The 25,948-nt window shown below is 33.8% G+C and overlaps 6 protein-coding genes across 9 annotated transcripts in view; 5 read left to right on the top strand and 1 right to left on the bottom strand.

The window, feature by feature from the left end:
* Window positions 1-25,948, bottom strand: part of CaMKI (Calcium/calmodulin-dependent protein kinase I) — a 481,648-nt gene that overhangs the window by 199,352 nt on the left and 256,348 nt on the right. The gene's annotated exons all lie outside the window — the stretch shown is intronic.
* Window positions 1,330-3,623, top strand: LOC135844504 (uncharacterized). The gene is made up of 2 exons (XM_065362723.1): window positions 1,330-2,261; window positions 2,783-3,623. The coding sequence occupies exons 1-2, from the start codon at window positions 1,764-1,766 to the stop codon at window positions 3,344-3,346; spliced, it is 1,062 nt and encodes a 353-aa protein (XP_065218795.1). The 5' UTR covers window positions 1,330-1,763; the 3' UTR covers window positions 3,347-3,623.
* LOC135844135 (uncharacterized) lies at window positions 6,829-8,433 on the top strand. The gene is made up of 2 exons (XM_065362254.1): window positions 6,829-7,830; window positions 7,934-8,433. The coding sequence occupies exons 1-2, from the start codon at window positions 7,153-7,155 to the stop codon at window positions 8,192-8,194; spliced, it is 939 nt and encodes a 312-aa protein (XP_065218326.1). The 5' UTR covers window positions 6,829-7,152; the 3' UTR covers window positions 8,195-8,433.
* Window positions 12,321-14,092, top strand: LOC135843701 (putative uncharacterized protein DDB_G0271606). The gene is made up of 2 exons (XM_065361661.1): window positions 12,321-13,147; window positions 13,522-14,092. Exons 1-2 carry the CDS (start codon window positions 12,668-12,670, stop codon window positions 13,861-13,863), a joined length of 822 nt encoding a protein of 273 aa, XP_065217733.1. The 5' UTR covers window positions 12,321-12,667; the 3' UTR covers window positions 13,864-14,092.
* Window positions 17,180-19,150, top strand: LOC135843800 (uncharacterized). Its single transcript, XM_065361819.1, has 2 exons — window positions 17,180-18,197; window positions 18,644-19,150. Exons 1-2 carry the CDS (start codon window positions 17,520-17,522, stop codon window positions 18,932-18,934), a joined length of 969 nt encoding a protein of 322 aa, XP_065217891.1. The 5' UTR covers window positions 17,180-17,519; the 3' UTR covers window positions 18,935-19,150.
* Window positions 21,790-23,448, top strand: LOC135843802 (uncharacterized). Its single transcript, XM_065361821.1, has 2 exons — window positions 21,790-22,472; window positions 22,658-23,448. Exons 1-2 carry the CDS (start codon window positions 22,143-22,145, stop codon window positions 23,255-23,257), a joined length of 930 nt encoding a protein of 309 aa, XP_065217893.1. The 5' UTR covers window positions 21,790-22,142; the 3' UTR covers window positions 23,258-23,448.

Genomic DNA, 25,948 nt, shown 5'->3' with positions numbered 1-25,948 from the left:
AAAAACTAAAAATAAAATAAAGTAACTTTAGTAACCATAAAATCTTTAAAAAACAATCAAAAAGTAACAAAAAGTTGAAAAAAACGAGCAAAACCTATTAATGCAAATGTTGAAAAAAATGACCAAGAAACCAAAACATTTTGTTTTAAATTAAAATCTAAAAAAAAAAAAAAAAAAAAAAAAAACGAGAGGACTTTTGACAATTTTAGAAAAAGAAGGTTTTCTAAAAGCTATTTCTGGCAAAAAAAAACCGCGACCCAATGGGACAATTTTTGGAAAACAATACAGATTTTTTGGAATTTTTGACGAAAATCCCTGCACAACTTTAGCAAAAAACAAGGCTTCTTGAGAATTTAGACAAAAGGTGAGATTTTTGACTAATTTTAGCATAAAACGAGACTACTAAAATTCTCGTAGTATCAGAAAAATGCAGGGCTTCTTGGCAATCTTGGCCATTTTTGGAAACAACGAGACACTTTTTCTGCAATTTTGCTGAAAAGAGGGAATTTTTCACATTAAATAGGAAAAATACAAGACTTCAAAAATTTTTGCAAAAAGCTGAATTTTTTGAAAATTATTGGCAAAATGTGATAGTTTTTGGTATAATTACGAGACTGTTAGGCAATTTTGGCGAAAAAGTGAAAAACTAGGTATTTTTGTTAGAAAGAAAAACTTTGGCAATTTTTAGCAAAAAACAAAACTGTTTGGCCATTGGAAAAAAAAGGTGATTTTTTTAGAACGTCTTTGCAAATTTTTGATACAAAACGGGACGTTTTGGTAATTTTGTGCAAATAAGTTCAATTACTATATAGAGTACTGAATTTTTGAGCAAAAAGGTATCTTGTGTTTGTTAGCAATTTTTTCTAAAAGCGAGATTTTTTGTCAATTTATTTCAAAAATTAAGACATTTATATATATTTAGAAAAAAACAGAACTTTTGAGCCAGGGAATGTTTTGGAATCTTCCCATTAATTTTCAAAGTAATACATACAATATAAGTACATTTACATAGTTAATTTTATGAATAGATTTGTATAGACGAAGTATCTTTTCAGTCGACGTCTGGATCTTTGTGAAATTCTCTCGTCAGAGCATGGAACATTCAATTGACTCAATTAATAATAATTGTATTCAAGCAATAGCATTGAAAAGGGGTATGAAAATTGGTAAAATTTGACATTTACAATGCACAATGCACATAGACTTTTGACTACCTCAGTCCATTTTCAAACAAACACTGTGTTCCAAGAAGTCAACTGACCAAGACAAAAATCAGCGAATAATGACAATACCAATACAACAGACAGGTAGACGTTCAAGCCTTCGCTTGAGGCGACATACGACACACATTTTTTTCCTTTTTGCTACCTTTGTCTCTCCTTGTTTTCTTTCTTTATCTTTTCGTCTATTCTTTCATCCTTTAAGGTTTTTATCAACATCCAACAATAGATCTTTCTGCGAACTAGCTATTCTCTCACCCCTCCGAACTACCCCTACACACAACAGTCAAGATTTCTCTCAATGTTGTTAAATTTCAGAGTTCAGAAGTTCGATGTTAGTCTTGTCGAGAAGATCAGTTCATTCGTGAGTTCCAGTATTTGTACTTCGAGTTATCAGGTCATTTAAAGTGTATTCGTTAGTTGGTTCGTGTAAATATTTTATTTTCGCGTTCATTCGTCGTCGTGCTAAATATACTTAGCAGTACATACTTTTAAAAATATCTTTTATCTGTTTACACTTGTTAAATAACAATTCGAAAAATCATGGCTTGGTGTGGAACAACGATCAGCAAAGATTTCGAGGGTCAAATCGCCGATTTGGAGAACGAAATATCAAATCGACAGGTGAGCGTGCTCGAGGCACAAATATACTACGAACATCTCGCATCAATTTACCAAAAAGTCGGCGCTTTCGAGAGTAAAATTAAATCAATCCATTATTATGGAAACCCTCATCAACTATCCACGTGTTTAAACATACTTCGTATGGTCTACTTGAGAGCTATCAAACTTGAAATAAGATTGAGAGAAATTTTATCCTCGGCTGAATGTTCAACGACGCCGATTAAAACCATGGTCTTTGGACGATCTAGTCAAGCTAAAGAGTCAACAACATCAGAGCCGGTGCCAGTGGTGCCACAGTTAGCTGAGGCAGCGGCGTCAGCGGCAGCACTGTGGTGGAATTTGCCGGCCAATATCGACCACAAACAGACTGCTAAGGATGGTTCAGCATTCATCGCAGAATTTTCGAACGAATCCAAGGTAAATAATTTATTTAAACATTATACTAGTGCTGATATTGTGAACTGATTTCCAACTCCTGCCTATATCAAGATTAGCTATAAATTCTAAAAATTTTACAAAAACACGAGTGATCGCCAATTTTTGATTAAAAAAACAACCTAGGCATCAAAAAAATTGAAAACGTTTGGTAAAATATTCATCTACCTACTTATGTACTTTAAAAAAAAAACAGAGTAACCTGCCAAACTTTATTTAAAAGGTCAAACGATTGAAAATTAAAAAAAAAAAATCTGCTCATTGGAAATAATTTTCATAATTTTTTTCGTCACCTTGTTCGATGTTTTAAATGATTTTTCAATACACATATTTCGAGTAATTTTTACATTATTTCATACGTTACCTTAAATTATTTGAGCGAGACTTTTCATGAAAAAATTCTTTGGAGTTTGGAGAATCAATTCACTTTCATGACCTACAGCTCCGTATAAACCTACTCATCCAACTAATTCTTTTTTCTTACGTATTTCTTTCAAAAATAGACACCTCAATCCAAACAAACCGAGTCACCGGAACCAGAAAGCACCGCCGTTCAGCAATCTCTAGTACTCAAATTATCCGAACTCGAGACTAGATTGCAATCACATTTAGACAAACTTGACGAACAAGCTGCAGAGTATGGAAATGGATACGATGAATACGACAGAACCGAAACTGATTATAACACAGACGAAATCCTCATCTCTCTGGATGATAATTTAGATGTATCTAAGGAAATCCAAAGTACAGTAAGTTATCTCGAAGGAACCCTGAATAAATTCGCCGACGATAACAAACAACGTGAAAAAACTATTCTCGATAAACTGAATGAACTCCTGAAAGCGAACAAATCCCAGAATAAAGATTGTAAATGTAAAAAAATTGATCCGATGCCAATGGTTGATCTCACGCAGCCTAGCACTCGTAATTCTTCTACTTCATCATCATCATCAGGTTATTTCAATTCATTTTTGAACCAGAACTTTCCGCCGTATTTGTCGTATCCGACTCCGGCGCAATTCCCAATAGGATCCTATGATTCTTCGACCAAACCAATTCGTAAATAGAAAACATAATTCTAATTGAAAAAAAAATTAGGACTTATGAGTGATACTACTTGGTTTTGAATTTACTCTTTCTTATTCGTATACTATTCAAATATATTATGCATTTTAAACATATGAAATATTGTAATCGACTTACTTTTTTTAAGCGTTCATAATTATTATAAAAGTTTCATAATTTTAAACTGCAACTATAATATTCAAATTTAGAAGATTTTGTTAGAATAGTTGTAAAAAAATAAAATATACTTTTATCAACAAATATGATTGTTCAGACTCCCTTATTTAATAAAAATAATAAACTCTAGTATTAAAGGTTGAAGAACCGCTTTAAAATCAAGTTGTGAGTTATATGCTTAATTGCTTATGCACCTTACATAACTAGGTAGGTATACATAATTGATTATTCTTTTCAATATTTGATAATACCTATACTTACGGAAGTTCTTCTAATTAAACATGAGTACCATAAACGCGTAGGTATGTACTTTACTTAAGCAGGTAATTCATATCTTGGTAAAAACTTTTCACTTACCTGCAACAGAATAAAAGAAAAAACGTTCATTAGTTCAATGGATTACAATTTTGATCATATTTGAATAAAAAATTAATACAGCTAAAAAAAATCATCGAGCTTGAATTTTAACAGATTCACGATCTGAAAAAAAATGGTATTTCATCGAATTTCCCCTTCGCAACAGATCTATAAAGAAGACGAAAGAACAATCACAGACCTGAAAAAATAATAGGCTGAAAAAATCAAGCCCACAACAAAATCATGAAAAAATAAGAGAGAACCTCCATTTCATCGCCTTCTTCACCAAGTTTTCCCAGGCAAATTGGCTATAGGTGGATAAATATGGTGAATTTGCCCCCGAGAGCTTCAGGGTTGATATTTGCATGGAAGGTTGGTACCCTTAAGCACCTTCCGTCACGAAAGCTTCAGACTCCCACCCCCCCCCCGTTTTTGAGAAATCCCTCCTTTTATGAAATTACAATAAAAATTTTTTTCTCAGCCCCATGTGAACCGATTTTTTCAATTTTTTGGTATGTTGTAAACATCCATAAGAGGTATCCCCACAAAAAATTTCAACCCCCTCCCCCATATTTTCCCCTCAAAATGGCGTTTTCTAGTTTTGTTTGCCTGTTTTAGCAATGATCATGATTCGGCACAAAAATGCGAATAGCATTTTTAAATGTGTTTTTGACCCCTACAAAAATATATTCTTTCAAAAAAAAATTTTTGGTGAGCCGTGGTCAAAAATTGAAAAAACTTACAGAGGGGGGTAAAAATGGATTCTGGTGTAAATTATTGTTTTTGGTAAACGAGGTGTCGTTTCCATATGAATCGAACCCCCTGAACACGAATATGACGTCCAATTTTATGCTACCCTCATCCACACCCCTCCAGTGACTCTGCCCCCACCTCAATTCCCACTAAATTAAATAATATTGAGCTATTTTCATAATGTTGGTATCGTTTCCATATGAATCGAACCCTCCGAACACGAATATGAATTCCAATTTTTTGCTACCCTCATCCACACCCCTCCAGTGCCTCTGCCCCCCACTCAATTTTCACTATATTGAAAGTTCAGATATTTTCGCAGTTCAATTTATAAAAAGGACAGGTTACAAAATTTTTCTTTCTTAAAATTCTATTCTATTTTTTGAAAAGAATGGCGAAGAAATACAATTTGATTGCCAATAATTCCAAAAAATTGCTATTTTTTGTTGAAATTGCAAAATTTTTGCTTTTTGACGTGAATTTAGCCATGAGAAAAAAGGAGAAAGTGAAAGCCCTCCCCCAGAGGATACAAGTTTTATTACAAAAATATAAAAAAATGTTTACTACTGAAATAATTTATCGAAAAATCCCCCCCCCCCCCGCAACAATTTTATCTCCGATTTTATGAAATTAAATCGAATAATTTGAGCCATTTTTAGAAAACTATCTTGAATTTTGACTTTCCTCAACCCAAAAATCTTGCTTAACCCTCCTGAGAAAATCCTGGCAAAATCACTGATGAAAAGTTGATAAAATCTGGAAGAAAAGGGAGCATGTGGATATTCGAACTCAGCATCTCAAATACGTTTGAAAAAAGGGGGATATCATACCTAGATGGTAAAAAAATTCGAACCAAAAACACACATCACCTCAGCCAAAATTTAAGGTGCTAAAGTGCATTTTTTGATTTTTAATAGGTAAATTTTTGAAAATCTTAAATTTGTGTGAAAGAATCAAAACGTTGCCAAATTTACCAAGAAAACTGAAATTTGTTATGTACTTTTTCTTCACCCCCCCTCTTCAAAACCGTTTAGAAAAAGTTTCGAACCGTTTTGAACAATTCTAGAGCCTCTAACAGATTTTTGAAAGTTGAAATTTCCTCAAAATTTCACCCAATAAAGTTGGAAAGCTTAAATTTACTTTGAACCCTAATTTTCAACACGCTGAGTCAATTGGACACGGTTCCATAGCGTTCTGAGGCCTTCGCCATTTTTTTAAATTTCCAAAAAATACCGAAAAAATTGTCCAGATTAATTTCAGCAATCAGCACGTAGTCGACGCTTTTTAGTGATCCACTATAGACCAATTCAAACAAATTTTTCTAAAATTAGTTCCTAAACGGTGAAGGTTTTAGAACAACGTGAAACCATCTCCACTCGACTTCGCATATTGTGCAAAGTAAATTTTAGCTTTCCAACTTCATTACGTAACATTTTGCGAAAAATCAAACTTTCAAATAGGTACCTACCTATCTGCTTGAGGCTTTAGAATTGCTGAAAACGGCTTCGAACCGTTACCAATCGATTCAGGAGGGGACCAAAAGAAATAAAGAATAATTTAAAAATTTCATCTTTGCAAGTCAATTGGGTAAAATTTTGGGCCAAATAGAGTATTTAAAATAATTCTCCAAAAATTTGAAAAATGCACTTCTGCACTTGAAATTTTGGCCGGCGATGCATTTCAGTTTGCTTCTTGATTTATCCTTGCCCGAGCTAAAAAATTTCTGAAGATTTTTTTTTTCAATCTGCACTGTTTTCCAACACAATTTTGTTATGTTTCAATTTCAATAAACGTCTCAACAAAAAAAAGTATAGATGCTCACAATCGGAAAAGCAGAAAAAGTTACGTCGCTTTTCCACCCCCTTGGCCCCGTCTGATCATTTGAAAAAATGATGCCCTCGCCATGATCAGTTTATAGAAATCTATATCTTGGAAATCGTAACAAATGATTAATCCTGAGATCGACGAAAGACAATTTATTACATGAAGTGAGAATTGGGGCGAAAGCCTGGATCTTGGACGACGCGACACTTGTCTAATCTTTTCTCACTTTCCGCCTATCACCATTTCTATTCTTTTCATCCTGCATCGTCTCATTCAATACTTTCAACTAAACTTTCAAGTTTCAACATTGCTCTCCTCCTTCCGGCCCAAACATCTCCACCACCTTTATCATAACAATATAATGTAGCTCAGGTATTGGATGGAATGATTTTTCAGTTCAGTCTCGTCCTCTCGTCAGCATTCAAAACGACAAACGTATGTGTGTTCATTGCAGTTCGTACAAAGTGGTATTAATTGAGTGTCGCTTCAAATGAAAACGTCGTTCAAAGCACATTTGTAAATTACTTTCTTATTACCCAGTTATCTGCTCTTCATCGATCTGAAATTTAAATTCAGCATTATTTATCTCGCGTTCAAGTGTAGTTAAGTAGTGAGTAGTGTATTTTGAAAGTTCTTCTGTGGCATTTACATTTTTAGAAAATAATACTCCACATTTTCATCATTTTTAAAAAGTATCATGGCATTTATTAGCAAAAACGTTGACGATTTTGCAAATCAAATCGCCGATTTGGAAACCGCATTATCAAATCGACAGCTTAACGCGCTCGAAGCAAAAATATTTTACGATCATTTGACATCAGTTTACGAGAACGTGAAATCATATGAAACCCAATTGAAAACCAGCAACGAGAATCAGTCCGAAGTGCCATCCGCCTGCTTCATTACAATACGAGACATCTACTTGAATACGATCAATCTTAAAATAAAGTTAACGAAAGTTTTATCGTCGACTGAATCAACATCAGCAAGCGGAATCATCAATATCGAAGAAACCAATGCAACAAAACAGTCTGAAACGGCGAAAAATTTAGACTTACAGCTCCGAAAACAAAGTTACCTAATCAGGCAAATGCAATCGCTAGAAACACAGAATGATATCTGCGCAACAAAGGCAGAAATATTATACAAGCACCTTTCTCAACTTTACGACATGTTTATCTCAAATCAAATCCAGATTGAAGCCAACATTGACGACGATGGCGATTCTCTTCAAAATCAACAAAAAATTTCTACAAAAATCCAACAAATAGTGATCGACTGTCAAACAAAGCTGAAGAAAATCATAAAACCAACGGAATCGACCGGATATAAACGTTCAGCAAGCATCTTTGCCGATCCAACGAACAGCTTACTGGTAAATACTCAATTTATTTTGACGTTTTAAATAATTTAATTTCCCATTGAGCTAAAATAACGATGGAGAGAATTTTGTACCTATCAACGCCTTCCTTTTTCAGGCTCAATTGGCAAATCCTGCATCAAGTTTATCATCATCGTTATTTGGGGATTTCCTGTCACCATCGCCATCAGTACTAACACCACCAATAATTCCACCAGTAGCACCAGGACAACAGCAACAGCAACAATCGATGCGGTGGGATCAACAACTACAACAACAGCTGTTAGATCAACAGCGATTTATTCCGAATAAAGTCGGCACCTCGAAATATTCACTGGCTGGCTTAGGTCAGCAACAGCAAAATCCAAACTCAACATGACCTTCTTCGAATCAGTAATTTACGTGTAGATTCTTCTAGCATTAAATTTCGTAAGCTTATGTTATTAAAGAGAAGTTGATCTTTTTAGTGTCTATGGATTCTGAATTAGGTATACAATTCATGTTTTGAGTGTTATGTTGCTAGATAAACCGATTATGTTAATCAAACAAATTTATATTATGCTATATTTTCCTAAGATATCGATATTCTACGATTAAATGGTTCAACTTGGTAAATTAATAATTTTATTATTTCAATTTCAAAAAACCAACAAAATATCGTAACGTATAAGAAAATAACCAAAAAATTGATGGTTTGTCAAAAAAAACACGAATGTTGTCACTACAACTTTCATGGCCACGACTGAAATTCAAAAAAAACACTGGGATCACAAAATTCCTAAAAAATTTCTAAAATTATTTGAGTGTGAATAACTTTTTGAATTTTATTCCAGGTCAAAAAGTTGTAATATGTATAAAAATTTGTTCACTTTCAGATGCACTATTCAATATTCATCGGTGTTATCATTTTTCAAACTATGATATTTATTCTCAAAATCTATTCGTAGCCTTTTCAATTATCAAGTTGATGAGCAAAACTGACGTCAAGCCAAACGAAGACAGCAGCTGTTCGTTTTGTGATGCATTATCCACTTGATCTAACACCTGAGAGAAATATATACTTAAACGAATTTTCGTGAGAGAATTTGAACCAAACAATTAGATGGTGATAAGTAGAAAAAAAATGAATTCGAGCGATCACTTATTTTGTAAATTCAGAATTTTCCTCAATTCTCTCCAAAAGATAATGTTGATTTCCAAAGCCAAATTTATGCAGTAGATCGAAACAAAAAGTCAAGTTGATAAACATTTTTGCTGTTTTTTAATTCATAATAAGACTCGAAAAAAAATCACCTAAGGCTTCAAAATGCAACATTTCATTATCAGTTTTCAACAACTTTGACAGCTCACAAACAATTTTTACATCTCAACAAAATTGTAACAGGTAAAATAAATGGTAGAATAACGCATCGAATTCTATTTTGGAATTTTGGGAAATTCGTTTGAAGTACAATAATAGATGGGCCATTCCATGCCAAATCGGCAGATTTTCGCACGAGGCGTCTTCGATTTTTTTCAAAATCAGATCACGTGTAGAGGTCATCAAACGATATCACGGATCTGGAAAAAATCAAGCCCGCAACAAAATCAAGAAAAAAAGACAGTGAAGAGGATCTAGATCTGTATCGTCTCTTCGTTCAAATCAATTTTACAGACAATGAAAAAATTAAGGAAATTTTGTTACCTACAGCTGTCAAACTTTCCCGAATATGTATTAACTATCACAATTATTTGCAGTTCAATTTCTAAAAAGGTTACAAAATTTTTCTTTGTACTTAGAGATTCCATTCTTTAAAAACAGTAAAAAAAAAGTAATTTCAAAAATACCGAGAAAAAATTGCCAAAAAATTTTGATTTTTGCCAAAAATCACTAAAAATGCTAGTTTCTTTGTGAATTTTTTTTTGGTGCCCAAGAACTGCAAAAAAATCACTATTTTTTGAAAAGAATGGCGAAGAAATACAATTTGATAGCCAATATACCTAATGCCAAAAAATTGCTAATTTTTTTTTTGAAATTGCAAAATTTTTGCTTTTTGACGTGAACTTAGCCAAGAGAAAAAGGGAGAAAGTGAAAAACCTCCTCCAGCGGATAAAAATTGTATTACAAAAATATAATTTGCTTACTGAAACAATTTTTCGAAAAATCCCCCCCCCCTCCCCTTTAGCAACAATTTTATCTACATTTTTATGAAATTAAATCGAATAATTTGAGCAAAATTATCTTAAATTTTGACTTTCCTCAACTGAAAAATCTTACTTGGCCCTCCTGAGAAAATCCTAGCAACGTCACTGATGAAAAGTTGATGAAATATGGAAGAAAAGGGGCACGTGGATATTCGAACTCAGCATCTCTAAATACGTTTGTAAAAAGGAAGGTATCATAGATATGTACTATGTAGTAAACAAATTTTGGAACCAAAAACACATCGCTTTAGCCAACATTTTAGTGCTAAAGTGCATTGTTTGATTTTTAGTAAATTTTTGAAAATCTTCAATTTGAAAATGTAAACGAATCAAAACGTTGCCAAATTTACCAAGAAGACCGAAATTCGGTATGTACCTTATTTTCACCCCCCCCCCCAATTAATTGGAAATGGTTTCGAACCTTTTTGAGCAGTTGTGGAGCCTCCGACAAATTTTCGAGAGTTCAAATTTCCACGCAATTTTACCCGATGAAATTGGAAAGCTGAAATTCACTTTGAAGCCCAATTTCAACACGTTTCGTCGTTTGAACACGGTTGCAGGCCATTCTGGAGCCTCTATCCATTTTTTTAAAATTTCCAGTTTTTCAAAAAACACTAAAAAAATTGTCCAAAGAAACTTCAGCACGTAAACGATATTTTTTAGTGATCCGCTAGACTATAATTATTCAAACAATATTTTTCTAAAATCTGTTTGTATTAAACAAAGATACCTTTATTCTATGGAAGAAAAGTCTAGCACTTGTTCAATGGAAAATAGCATGTACGTAACACTGGCTGTCAGTGGGTCACGACTGCAAAAGGGTAGCATAAGCCAAACGAAACGCATAAATCATAACACAATTACCGTGGCAAAGAGTTATAATTCAGCTTAAGAAAGTTCACAAATTAAAATAAAGAGATAAACACAAAATGACAGAATAACGGTCTAAGTTCATTAAAGGTAAATACAATTATACACTAACGCACATCCGACCACAAGAAATACATCAATATATAAATACCTCAGCACGAAAAGTCTCAGCTAAACGTGGAACGTATCTCAGCTGCAGCTACAAACACATTGATTTACGTAGCTCAACGTTCTCAGCTCTAGCCACATCTCGGTCCTAATGGACCTAGCTGCGCGCGCACGAACTTTGAAGAGCGCGAAGTTCAACTTGTCTCGTAAGGAAACAAGTTGGACGCAATCCTACTCGCTACATGTTCCTTGTTCAAAACCACACATTTCTCCACCGATTTCATTAAATTATTGTTTTTTGGCACATTTCGACGTGCCAAGTATGAATAATTTAACTGAAAGTAAGTTCTTTTCATCAATTTACTGGATTTTAGTTTTTATAAAGTGATTATAGAGATAAAATTCATCTTAAAACTTTGTTTTTTGCCTACTTGGCTGCATAAATTGGAATAGAAAAAATTTTCGCACGTAGACGCACGGGAAATTCCAGTGGCTGGTAATACTTGAGATAGTGTATTTTAAGATGTCAATTGCCATTTTTGACCGAAAGTGCCCCAACGACCTCCACAGTCAATTGTAGTGAAAAATCATAGAGAATTTTGTCAAAATGTTACAAATTTTTTCTTACTGGGACTTCGACGGCTCCCCAACATAAAATTCTTCATCCCCCACCCTTCACCCTTCCTTCACCTTGGAAAACGTACATTTTGACATATCACACATCATTATGGTCAAATTTTGAATTTTTCACCGTTTTTACCCCCTTCATCCCCCACCATTCACCCCTACGAAAAAAAATATTGTCAGATTCGTGATCTACACCTTCAAAAACATACATTTCGACATATCACACATCATTATTGTCAAATTTTGAATTTTTCACCCCTTTCACCCCTCACCCCTACAAAAAAAATATAGTCAAATTCGTATATTCTGCGACCCCAAAAACATAAGGGAGGATATTATTGCACCATTGTTTTAGGATTCATTGTAAGTTTTTGAATTACAGGCGTTTTGAGGGTGCTCACAGCCCATTGTGAGATGTCGCTTTTCCACCCCCTCGGCCCCGTCCGATCATTTGAAAAAATGATACCCTCGCCATGATCAGTTTATAGAAATATATCTGACTTAGAAATCGTAACAAACTGATTAATCCTGACTTCTGAGTCCTGACTTCCGGAGACCGACGAAAAAAGACAGTTTATTTTTATTACACAAATAAAGTGAGAATTGCAGTAAAAGCCTGGACCTTGGACGACCCCTGTCTCTTCTGACTTTCCGCCTATCCCCATTCAGACTATTTTCATCCTACATCGCGCGCATCGTCTCTTTGTCTCTTTGTCTCTCTCAATACTATCAACATTGCCCCCCACCTAATAATCCTATTTCAAAACATGTTGTAAGTTGTGAGTAATTCGCTATTCGCTGTTCCGGCTGTTCGGGTATTGGCTATTGGTTTGGATCACAGTTTTACGTTTTACGTTTTAGTATCGTCAGAATAATATTTGTGTGTTCTTCATCGATCTGAAATTGAAATTCATACCATCATTGCATCATTCATCTCGCGTTCAAGTGTACAGTGTAGTTATTCGTAGTTAAGTAGTGAGTATAGTGTATTTTGAAAGTTCGTCGGTGACAATTTACTTTTCGAAAATAATACTCCACATCTTCATTATTTTTAAAAAATATCATGGCATCCAGTAGCAAAAACGTTGATGATTTCGCAAATCAAATCGCCGATTTGGAAACCGCATTATCAAATCTTAAAATAAGATTAACGAAAGTTCTATCGTCGACTGAATCAACATCATCGAGCGAAATCAATATCGATGCAACAAAACAGTCCGAAACGGCGAAAAATTTACACTTACAACTCCGAAAACAAAGTTACCTCATCAGACAAATGGAATCGTTAGAAACACAGAATGATATCTGCGCAACAAAGGCCGAAATACTGTACAATCACCTTTCTCAACTTTACGACATGTTTATCTCAAATCAAATCCAGATTGAAGCTAACGTCGACGACGGCGACTCTCTTCAAAATCAACAAAAAATTTCTAAAGAAATCCAACAAATAGTGATCGATCTTCAAACGAAGCTGAAGAAAATCATAAAACCAACGGTAACCGAATCGACCGGGACTGAATATAAACGTTCACGTCTTGCGGTAAATACCATACTTAATTTATTTTTGAGTTAAATAATTATTTCCCATTGAGGTAAAACCTAAAAATAACGATGTTTGCGAATTCATTTTTCAAATCTTGGAACTCTACCAACTAATTACTATCCCAAACAGTGTCAAATAATTATTTTGTTTCTGATATCAAAAAATCGATTTTAAAATTCTTGGTTATGGTGACCCGGCTGACCGCCCTACACCCCCCCCCCCCCCACAAAAGAAACTAAATTTAAATTTTGGTGCAATCCATTACATTTTTTTATCGAAGAGAACCCGTTATTTCGAATAAATTACTATAATAAAGTTGTCATTGAACTTGGTCAACGGAGAGAATTTCTATCAACACCTTTCTTTTTCAGACCCAATTGACACGTTCTGCATCTTTAACATCTACGTTGCCGCAATACCAGCCACCACCATTAGCACAACAACATCAGTTAGCACAACAACAACGGTTAGCACAACAACAACAACAGTTTGCAGCACAACAACAGCAGCAAGCACAACAACAGCAGCAAGCACAACAACAACAGCAAGTACAGCAACAACAGATGCGGTGGCAGCAACTACAAGCGCAACAGCTGTCGGCTCAACAGCGATTACTTCAGTATCAAATCGGCATCTCGAATTATTCACCGAGCGTCTCAGGCCAGCAACAGCAACAACAGAATCCAAATTCAACACCATCTTCTTTGAATTAGTAATCTATTGTTACAGCATTAAATTTCGGAAACTTGTTAGGTATAAGAAAGTTGAGCTTTTTAGTGCCTGGATTCTGAAATATTCATGTTTCGAGTGTTATGTTGCTAGATAGTAAGCCTATTACGTATGTTAATCAAACAAATTAATATCATGCTCATATGCTGTATTTTCCGAAGATAGCCTATCGATAATTCTACGATTAAATGGTTCAACTTGGTAAATTAATAATTTTATTATTTCCGTTTAAGATTTAAACTAACAAAATATCGCAACGTAGAAAATTACTAAACAAATTGATAGTTCGTCAAAAAAAGACAATGTTTGTCGTTCCAACTTTTTGGCCAGGAGTGAAATTTAAAAAAAAAATTGGGTTGACAAAATCGCTAAAAAATTTCAAAAATTATTGCGAACTTGCAAAGTTTGAGTGTGAATAACTTTTTAAATTTTATTTCAGGTCAAAAAATTGTAACGTAAAAATTTGTTCACTTTCAAATGCATTATTCAATATTCATCGATGTGATCATTTTTCAAAAAAACTATGATATTTATTCTCAAAACGTAAGTATTCGTAGCCTTTTCAAGTATCAAGTTGATGAGCTAAACTGACGTCAAGTCAAACAAAGACAGCCGCTGTTCATTTTGTGATTATTATCCACTACCATGATCTAACACCTGAGAGAAATAAGTACATTATACCCAATAAATGTCTTGAATATTCGTGAGGGAATTTGGACCAAACAATTAGATGGTGATAAGTACTTGAAAAAAAATGAATTCGAGTGATCACTTATTTTGTAAATTCAGAATTTTCCTCAATTCTCTCCAAAAGATTATGTTGATTTCCGAAGCTAAAATGCATGTAGATCGAAACAAAAAGCCAAGTTGATAAACATTTTTACCGTTTTTTAATTCATAAGACTCGCAAAAAAAATTTACCTGATGCTTCAAAATGCAAAATTTCATCATCTGTTTTCAACAACTTTGACTGCTCACAAACAATTTTTCACATCTCAACAAAATCGTAACCGGTAAAATAACGCCGCGCCGAGGTTTTCGATTTTGATCGAATTCCATTTTGGAATTTTGGGAAATTCGTTTGGAGTACATATAATAATACTGAATACCTACTGATGGACCATTCCATGCCAAATCGGTGGATTTTTGCACGAGGGGTCTTCGATTTTTTCAAAATCAGATCACGTGTATGAGGTCATCAAACGATATCACGGATCTGTGAAAAATCAAGCCCGCAACAAAATCAAGAAAAAAAAGAGAACGTCTATTTTATCACCTTTTTCACCAAGTTTTCTGAGGAAAATTATATATTAAGTATGTGACGAGGATCTAAATCTGTATCGTCTTTTCGTTCAAATCAATTTTACAAACAATAAAAAATTAAGGAGATTTTCATTAATTATTTTTGATACCTACATCTGTCAAACTTTCCCCAACATCAACTATCACAATTATTTGCAGTTCAATTTATAAAAAGGTTACAAAATTTTTCTCTGGAAATTCTATTCTTTAAAAACCGTAAAAAAATAATTTCAAAAATTCTGAGAAAAAATTGCCAACAAATTTTGCTTTTTGCCGAAAATCACTAAAAATGCTAGCTTTTTTGTAAATTAAAAATATTGTTTTTTTTTTGTACCTACCCAAGAACTGCAGTGATTTTTTGAAAAGAATGGCGAAAAAATACGATTTGATTGCCAAAAATAATTCCAAAAAAATTACTATTTTTTGTTGAAATTGCAAAATTTTTGCTTTTTGACGTGAATTTAGCCAAGAGGAAAAAGGAGAAAGTGAAAGACCTCCTCCAGCGGATAAAAATTTTACTTATTACAAAAATATAAAGAATTTTTTGCTTACTGAAACAATTTTTCAAAAAATCTCTCCTGCCCCTTCGCAACAATTTTATCTGCATTTTTATGAAATTAAATCGAATAATTTGAGCAAAATTATCTTAAATTTTGACTTTCCTCAACTGAAAAATCTTACTTGGCCCTCCTGAGAAAATCCTAGCAACGTCACTGATGAAAAGTTGATGAAATATGGAAGAAAAGGGGCACGTGGATATTCGAACTCAGCATCTCTAAATACGTTTGTAAAAAGGAAGGTATCATAAATGTAGTAAACAAATTTTGGAACCAAAAACACATCGCTTTAGCCAAAATTTTGGTGCTAAAGAGCATTGTTTGATATTTAGTAAATTTTTGAAAATCTTCAATTTAAAAATGTCAACGAATCAAAACCTTGTCAAATTTACCAAGAAGACTGAAATTCGGTATGTACCTTATTTTTATCCCCCCCTCCCCCAAAAAAATTCGATTGGAAATGGTTTCGAACCCTTTTGAGCAGTTGTGGAGCCTCCAACAGATTTTCGAGTGTTCAAATTTCCACATAATTTTACCCGATGAAATTGGAAAGCTGGAATTTGCTTTGAACCCCAATTTCAACACGCTTCGTCGATTGAACATGAACACGGTTGCAGGCCATTCTGCCTCAGGAGTGGTTTTTTGAGGTGTCACTCTCGCTCCAAAACGGCTGGAAATGGTAAAATTTGCGCTCCGGGGGTTAGTTGTTGAAGAAATACAGCGATTCGCACAAATTTCAAAAATTTCTTTACAAACGGTTATCTTTTGATTTTTTGGATTTTTTAATTTTGAAAAAAGCTGGTCAAAAAACCACACTTGAGGTGTCACTCTCAAAATCGGCTCCAATGTGGATGAACTCGTTAAACAGGTCAAGTATAATACACAACTCGATTTCTAGCTGCCCAACTTCATATTCACGCCTTCTGGAGCAAATTCAAAATTCTAGAGAAATTGAAAAATCGCGCTGGAGGCTCCAGAATGGCTGGAAATGGTGAAATTTGGATTTGGGCAATTAATATTACTTTCGGGACTTATTTTTACCATTTTTTATTGATCAAGAACGTACTTTTAAAAAAAACATAAATCGCCAAAAACAGTCAATTTTGAATTTTCAAAAATTCGCCAAAAATTGAAAAATGAACTTGGGCAGCTGAAAATTTGATTTTGGGGTTTTTAGACTATGCTCTTTCCAAAAATCGCAGTCCCGTTCAAATCGGAGTGTGACACCTCAAGAGGCTCCCTTGTGAGTCCTGACTTCCGGAGATCGACGAAAAACGAAAGACAATGTATTTTCATTATTATAAGTATAGGTAAAGTGAGAATTGCATTGAAAGCGTGGACCTTGGACAACCCTTGTCTCTTCTCACTTTCCGCCTATCCCCATTCAGACTCTTTTCATCTTGCACCATCTCTTTGTCTCTTTCAATACTATCAACATTGCCCTCCACCCTCCAACCGAAGCATCACCACCAACCTACAGATCCTCTTTCTGTCTTTCAAAACATATTGTAGGTAGTTCGCTGTTCGGGTATTGGTTTGGCTTTAGATTGGATCACAGTTTTAGTATCGTCACTTCGTCAGAATAACGAAAGTAGTGAAGACTAAAAACGTTTAAAACATATTATGTGTATTCTTCATCGATCTGAAATTTAAATTTATACCATTATTCACCTCGCGTTCAAGTGTAGTTGAGTAGTAACTAGTAAATAGTGTATTTTGAAAGTTCTTCGGTGACAATTCACATTTAGAAAATAATACTCCACATTTTCAAAAAGTACATCATGGCATTTAGTAGCAAAAACGTTGATGATTTTGCAAATCAAATCGCCGATTTGGAAACCGCATTATCAAATCGACAGCTTAACGCGCTCGAAGCAAAAATATTTTACGATCATTTGACATCAGTTTACGAGAACGTGAAATCATATGAAACCCAATTGAAAACCAGCAGCGAGAATCAGTCCGAAGTGCCACCCACCTGCTTCAGTACAATACGAGACATCTACTTGAATGCGATCGATCTTAAAATAAGATTAATGAAAGTTCTATCGTCGACCGAATCAACTGCACCAGCAAGCGAAATCATCAACATCGAAGAAACCAATGCAACAAAACAGTCCGAAACGGCGAAAAATTTACACTCACAACTCCGAAAACAAAGTTACCTGATCAGACAAATGGAATCGTTAGAAACACAGAATGATATCTGCGCAACAAAGGCCGAAATACTGTACAATCACCTTTCTCAACTATACGACATGTTTATCTCAAATCAAATCCAGATTGAAGCTAACGTCGACGAAGGCGACTCTCTTCAAAATCAACAAAAAATTTCTAAAGAAATCCAACAAATAGTGATCGACCTTCAAACGAAGCTGAAGAAAATCATAAAACCAACAGAATCGACCGAAACTAAACGTCCAGCAAGTCTCCTCATCGGGCAAAGGAAAAGCTTACTGGTAAATACTTAATCTATTTTGACGTTAAAATAATTTAATTTCCCATCGAGCTAAATAACGATGTTTGCAAATTCATTTTTCAAATCTTGGAACTTTAGGCCTATATACTAATTACTAGGTACCTATCTCACACCATGTCAAATAATTATTTTGTTTCTGGTACATAGGTACATATCAAGAGATGAATTTTATAATTCTTGGTTATAGTGACCCGGCTGACCCCCTCCCCTTCACATTATAAACTGAATTTTTGCGCATTGGGGGAGGGGGTATCTTGTATTCTTGAAATTATTCTTGAAATTTTTCAAATAAATGATTGATTGATTGAATTTAAATATCACGAGAATTTTTTCAAACGAAGATAAACCTCTATTTCGAATAAATGACTATAAAGTTGCCATTAAACTTAACGGAGAGAATTTGTACATACTACTGCCTTTTTTCAGACCAATATGACGACAAATCCTGCATCAAGTATATCATCATTGCAGATGCAGCAAGTACTGCCATCAGTACCATCATCATCGCCATCACTAGTACCAGCAACACCAAATCCACCAACATTACTATATCAACAGCAACAGCTACAACAGTTGCGGTGGCAGCAACTACAACAACAAACGATCTTGGCTCAACAGCGATTACTTCAGAATCAAGTCGGCACCACGAATTATTCACTGGCCGGCTTAAGTCAACAACAACAAAATCCAAATTCAACACAACCTTCTACAAATTAGTAATTTACGTGTAGGTATTGTTCCAGCATTAAATTTCGTAAGCTTGTTACTAAAGAGAAGTTGAGCTTTTTAGTGTCTGGATTCTGAATTACTCAGTTCATGTTTTTGAGTGTTATGTTGCTAGATAAGCTTATTATGTTAATCAAACAAATGAATATTATGCTATATTATTCGAAGATATCGATACTTTACGATTAAATGGTTCAACTTGGTAAATTGATAATTTATTATTTCAGTCAATTTAAACCGACATGAAATATCGCAACGTAGAAAATGACCAAAAAATTGTTTGTTTGTCAAAAAAAAAAGAACAAATGTAGTCACCACAACTTTTATAGCCACGAGTAAAATTCAAAAAAACATTGGGTTCAAAAAATTGCTAAAAAAATTCAAGAATTATTGCGAACTCGCAAAGTTTGGGTGTGAATAACTCTTTAAATTTTATTCCAAGTCAAAAAGTTGTAATATAAAAATTTTTTCACATTCAGAATTGCATTATTCAATATTCATCGATGTGATCATTTTTTAAACTATGATATTTATTCTCAAAATCCAAGTCGTAGCCTTTTCAAGGTATCAAGTTGATGAGCAAAACTGACGTCAAGCCAAACGAAGACAGTAGCTGTTTATTTTCGAGAGAGAATTTGGGCCAAACAATTAGATGGTTATATTTGAAAAAAATGAATTCGAGTGATCACTTATTTTGTAAATTCAGGATTTTCCTTAATTCTCTCCATAAGGTTATGTTGATTTCCGAAGCTAAATTCATGCATAAATTTAGCTTCGGAATTTCTGAAAGTTTGCAGAATCATGAAATTCATTCACTTTCAACTCTGTATAATAGCTCATCGGACAAGAAAATTCACGAGAATCAAAAATGTTCCTCTTAAAATTCACTATCAGATAAAATGAAGCATTTTTTCAAAATTATCCAAAATTGTATTCAATGGGGAAAATATTTTTGAAAAGTTATTTTTTGTAGAATGCATCCCAACCAAGATATATGGGCGAAAACTGAGATGAAAATGAAATCGAAATTTTGCGAAACTTTTCATCTTTGTGTTGTGATGTTTTGTGACATTCATGTTCAAATTCTAAAGAATATTTCACATTTTATAATTCAAGAAAAAACGACAATATTGTTCTACATGAAATCTATTTTTATAACGATGAGATTGGCTCTTCTCAAGTGTTTTAAAAATTATTTCATGTTTCGGTAGAATTTCAACGTCTTATTTTTGGTGAAAAACTGCAACAAAAAAAATTCTAACTAGATCTCGCCTCGTTATAAACAATTTTCATACAGTGTGAGAAGGGGGGGGAGACTTAGTAGAGTCTCGACTAACCTAACGATTCAATGCAATAATCTCGAAACTAACACAATTTCAGGTCCCGAAAAAGTATCTATTACTTCACATTGGCTTTTTTCGAAAGTTTTCAAAAGTCTGACTTAATACTTATCGAGAATTCATCGCATTTTTTTTTAATTCATTGACAGTGAGGCAAATTTTTTTCTGGGTTCTCAAAAGCCAGACTTGATATCCAAAAGTTGAAGAGGCCAATTTGTTAAATTAATGCCAAGATATTAACTCAGTTTTTTCCCAAGTGTTCTTAAAAGTCAAAAAAAATATATTATCTCAAAAAATCACAATTTTTCATTTTTTCAGGACAAAATTGTACATTTTTAAAATGAAGAACCGATTTAGGTAAACATTGAGAAAATTATTTACGAATCTTTTATGAAAAATAGGTTTTCTAGTTTTTTTTTTTTTTTAGCAAAAGTTTGGACTTTCTAGCAGTTTTGCTTGGAATGATGAGACCTTATTTTGGGAAATTTCAAGTAAAACGACATTATTTTCGATTTGAGAAGTCAAAATTTGAGAACCCATGAAATTATGAAGATCGCTGGGTGAGAAAGGGTGCGGGTTGATGTTTCAAGAGTGGTGCTATACGAGTTATCTAAGATCGCAACCACCCCCCTCACCCTCTTTCTGGTCAGTACCTATCGATCAAGAAACAGATGCGACTGTAGGTGCACAATTTTCACAACTTAGGGAACTTCGGATCGGTTTTGCTATGAATGAGATAGTGGTTTTGCATGGGATTGGAAAAGGGCTCTTTTTTGACAGAAGTATTGTTGCAAAATTTTTTATAACTTTCCGGTTTCACTCCTTTGAGAAAAAAAATTATAAAAATATGATTTTTTTAGAAAAATTTGAATTTTTCAAAAAAGTGCAATTATGAGGCGCATGTTTGGTACCTATCATTTCATTTTGTAGAGAATTTGACGCTGATTAATTTTGGTCTGAGCTATTTTTGCGTAGAGATGGCGTATTTTTTGAGCCATTTTCGAAAAACTGAAATTGTGGACTTAAGATGCCCTCTACAGAGGCTATCTTCAGGTGTAAGATAGCTGACTTTGTTGGAAATGTTGAACGAGACCCCTATGAATATTTTCTCAACAATAAAATCGTTTACAGGATTTTTTCCGATTTCGTACTTGATTTGCCAAGACTACTAGAATCTAAAGCGATGATAAAAGATTAAATTATTTACTTTTCTGTTTGGCTATCAATTCAAAGTTTTAAATGTCAACAGACCATACTGAAAATTGCGATTAATAATACGTGCCTACCTACCTACCTAAACCTATCCACCTACTCACCTACATTAACACTACCGACTGTTCGGCGCTCAAAGCGGAGACTTTAGACAACAAACAGCACAGAGTTTTACTTACATTTAGTATTCTTTGTTGTCTTTTCTCATTGTTCGATCTATAACACTAACGACTATTTATTTGTATTTACTCATTCTTCTCAGTCTCTTCCAACTTACTTCCAAATTCCAAGAATTGTTTCTTCACCTCCCGAACTACCCCTACATGCAGGTCACAAAATTACTTTTTGTTTGAATTGAATAGTTAGTTCTAGTTTCAGGTTCCAGCCTTACCCCACCTACCCGGTTACCCAATGTGGTGAAACCGTCAACTGTCAAGTAATGTGTTCCTGGTTCCTACTTCCTACATTCCAGAGCAGTTTTCATTTACTTCAGTGTTACTGTGTTAGTACATACTGTGAATCATCAAGTTGTCATTTAGTTTTGTCGGTTCATCTACCAGGTAGTTTGATAATAACGTGCAATTATTTATATCGCGATCATTTTCGAATATTTTTTTCGTGCTAGTTCCATCAGTAAGAAAAAAATCATGGCATTCTACGACCCGATGACATCTATTAATGATTTCGCGAGCCAGATCGATGATTTGGAAAAGAAAATTGCAAACCGACAGCTTAATCCACCACAAGCAGGAATATTCTACGACCACCTAGAATCAATTTTCACAAAAACCAAACAATATGAAATGGATTTGAAAACCCGCTCGAATAACTTCGATCAGCAGATGCCTAGGTACTTGAGTGCAATGCGGGAAATCTACAAGAAGACGATTGATCTGCAAATGAAATTGAACGAATTTTTCCCTATGGTCGAATCAACGTCAACTGGACCATTACAGTCTTCTTCGCAAGGATTGACGGTAAATATTTGGTTCTCTTACTCTAAGTACCTATTTTAAAAACTCTACACGATTTCTGAAATTTGATCAATTGATTCTCTCAAATCAAATTGATGTTTTGATTTTTCCATCTTAAGCATTTTCTATACATATAGGTACCTATCAATCATACGAGTTCTAATTTTTATTGTTTGTCTCGAAAACAGGGAGTTCGTTCAGAACAAGCAAAGTTATCGGAACTGGAAAATAAACTACGATCCTTGGAACTCAGATTATCCGCCTGTGAAAATTTGACGGATAGCAGGTTGTCTTATCTTGAAACTTCGTACTTCGTGAATTCAGGAGCACGTGGATACTCGTATAATGGATTGAACAGACGACGTAATGAATATTACGGAAATACTGGTCATAGGTATGGAAATGGATACGACATCAACCTTAGCCCCCTTCATGACCACCTTGACGACACAGCTAATGATTTGCACGATTCTATATATGATCTTGAGGATAAATTTGATGAATTTAAGTACAAATACGAACGTGATCAACGAAACATTCAGAATAAACTGGATGAAATCATGACAGCAAACAGATCCCAGACCCAGAGACAGAATAATTATTGTAAATGCATGACATGTGATCCCATAAACGGGCGCTATCAGTTTTGCATTCGTAATAATTCTCAAGCAAATAATTCAACGAGACAATCTTATTTCAACCGAAACGCAAATCCGCGATCTAATTATAATTCTTACTACGACCCTTCATACAATTATGATAATATATTTGGATCTAGCTTTATTTAAACGAATGAAATAATGTAAGTACGTACGTGTAGGTAGTTTAAAAATATTTTCTAAGAACGCGGTACGCATAATTACAGTTATTAGACTTAAAACATACTAGAATAATTTAGATAATTTTCAATATTTTAAGATTTCAATATGTATGTACTAGATATCGAATTTGAAAAGTAAATAAAAGTATATAAAATGAACACTTTTTGCGATTATTTTGCGTAATTTTTCAACATCTTGTTCTTCGACTCATTTTTTTACAAAAAAAATGACAGTCTTTTGGTGTGAAAATTGAGGAAATTTGACGCAACGATTTAATAAAGTTGCTCCTCGATCCATTTTCAAGTCGAAATGAACTGTTGCAGAATCATTCAAAAACGCTCTCTGCGACCAAAGATGAGGTAAAATTTTGCAAGAAATTCAAATATTTCTGCGAAACTGTTTCTGAGAAATTTCGAAGAATTTTGAGCCTAAAATTCGCCGGTATGATTATCGATATTTTTGAAAAAGGTGTCCTACGACCCATCAAAATGGATCAGAATTTCGGCAGTCAATCTACTTTGACAGACCGCATATCTCTTCTTCGATAATTTACGAAAACCGATCAAACGTTTGTTATACTCGTAGCTGTAATTTTCCAAAAATGTCCAAAAAAATTGATAGCAATTTTCCTATTCCTCCTAAAATCTGAAGGTAACTCATCTGTCGCATGGCACTTTTTCAAAAATCTTGAAAGTACTTTCAGCTGAAAATTCTTCGAAAAGGTGTAGGATTTTCTGCAATCGCGAAGAATCTTTTTTCTTAGACAATAATTGCCAAAATGTCTTGCTTTGGGCGAAAAATTGACAAAAAGTTCGATTTTTAGCAAAATTTGTTTAAATACGTATAGGTATCTTTTTTTTAAAAAATGAGTAGGTACCCAAAAGTAGCTTTTTTGTCAAAAATTACTAAAACATCCCACTTTTCATTAATACATTTGCAAAATAGTTCAACTGTTTTGACAAAAATTGCAAAATTGAAAATATCACTTTTTTGGTCAATAGTTTCAAACAAGAGTCTTGCTTTCTGCGAAAATTATCAAAGTCCTTCTTTTCAACCAAATTCTCGCTTTTTATCAAAATTGGTACACCAAAGTACCTAAGTTTTACCATTTTTTTTTTTTTTTTTTTTTTTTTTTTACTAAAATTACCCAAAAGTTTCGCTTTTTTTGCTAAAAACTGCAAAAAGTATCGCTTGCTACCTGTAAAATTAAAGATGTTTGAAAAAAAATCCAAAAAGTCTCACTTTTTTCCAAAAATTGTACAAAATATGTCGCTTTTTTGCCATAAATTGCTTAAAAGCTCTTCCTTTTGTGGTAATTGTCAATAATATTTCTTTTTGCCACAAATTGCAAAAATTTTCACATTTGTTGTCAGAAGTTGTTTTTAAAAAAAACTCGTTTTTTCGTCAGAAAGTCGCAAAATAGTCTGGTTCCACTTTTTTTAGACAAAAAAGTCCGGGTTTTTCATGAAATTATGCAAATTTTTACGTACGAATTCAATTTTGAATTTTAATGAGTACTGAAAAGTTCTGGTTTTATCAGTGGTTTTTTTTATCTGTTTTGAAATGTTAAATGTTGATATTTGCCCATGTTTTGTCACTTTTTTGAATTTTTTTGCTGACTACAGTTGCTTTTTTTGGGAAAACAGTCCACTCGTTTCTAAAAATGATTTTCCCTGACTTTTCCAAGTTTTCCAGGATAATTTTTCCATTTTTCCAGACCTTTTTTTTCAAAATAAAAACACCGTGTTTTTAAAATTACCCCTCCTTCGTATAAAAAAATTCACATTTTTCAATGCGTTCGGTTCCATTCCTGAACTAAACAAAATTACCCGAGCAATGCGAGGGAAATTTTTTCCGAAATGAATACAATAAAACTACTAGAATTATTAGCCTAAGAAATTACTGATGAACACTTTCAAAAGATTCCCTGACTTTGAGTAAAAATTGCTCGAAATTTCTGAAATTCCCTGACTTTTCTACTTTTTCTATAGGTTTTCCAGAAGTGTGGACAGCACGGAAAAAAATGAGTACGAGTCGTGATTATTTTGCGAACCAGTTTTTGTGAATTCTGTTCTCCCTCAAGTTCATTTTCGAATGAGTATGACTGATGATGGAATAAAATTTGTACCCAGTGATTTGAAAGCTTCGATTCAATTTTTTGATTAGGCTAGACTAAAAAAAAAACCTTAAGATGGTTTGTTATTACTAAATTTATGGAGCTAATTTTTCAAATTTATGTAGATAATGAATTTCGACAATCAATTTTAAATTTTACATGCTCTGTCCATCTATCAAAGTTAGTTCAGCCAGAGTTCTTGGCTGAGCGAGAATGAAGGAAAAATGTTTTTTTAAGTGGACAATAGGCCACTGAAGAAAAAATAAAAAAAGGTCAACTCAGGTAGTAAGTACCATGGACAGCAACCATGTTTCACATATAATACAGATTTTTTTGGCTAGAGATGGGCTACAGTAAAGCACTATAAAGGGAAGTACTCGCATACGCCATCTTGGATCCAGTTTACGGTAACGGACGTTATCAGCCATAAGAATACATACAATTTTTCGCGGAAAAACTGCAAATTTTTCGATTGTTCGCGAGTTTTGGTGAACTTTTAATTAGTCTTAAATTAAAGCCAATGAAATTCCCTATCGATTGAT

Source organism: Planococcus citri, chromosome 4 (genome assembly GCF_950023065.1).
Source record: "Planococcus citri chromosome 4, ihPlaCitr1.1, whole genome shotgun sequence".
NCBI lineage: Eukaryota > Metazoa > Arthropoda > Insecta > Hemiptera > Pseudococcidae > Planococcus > Planococcus citri.
This window is presented reverse-complemented; position numbering and strand designations above follow the sequence as displayed.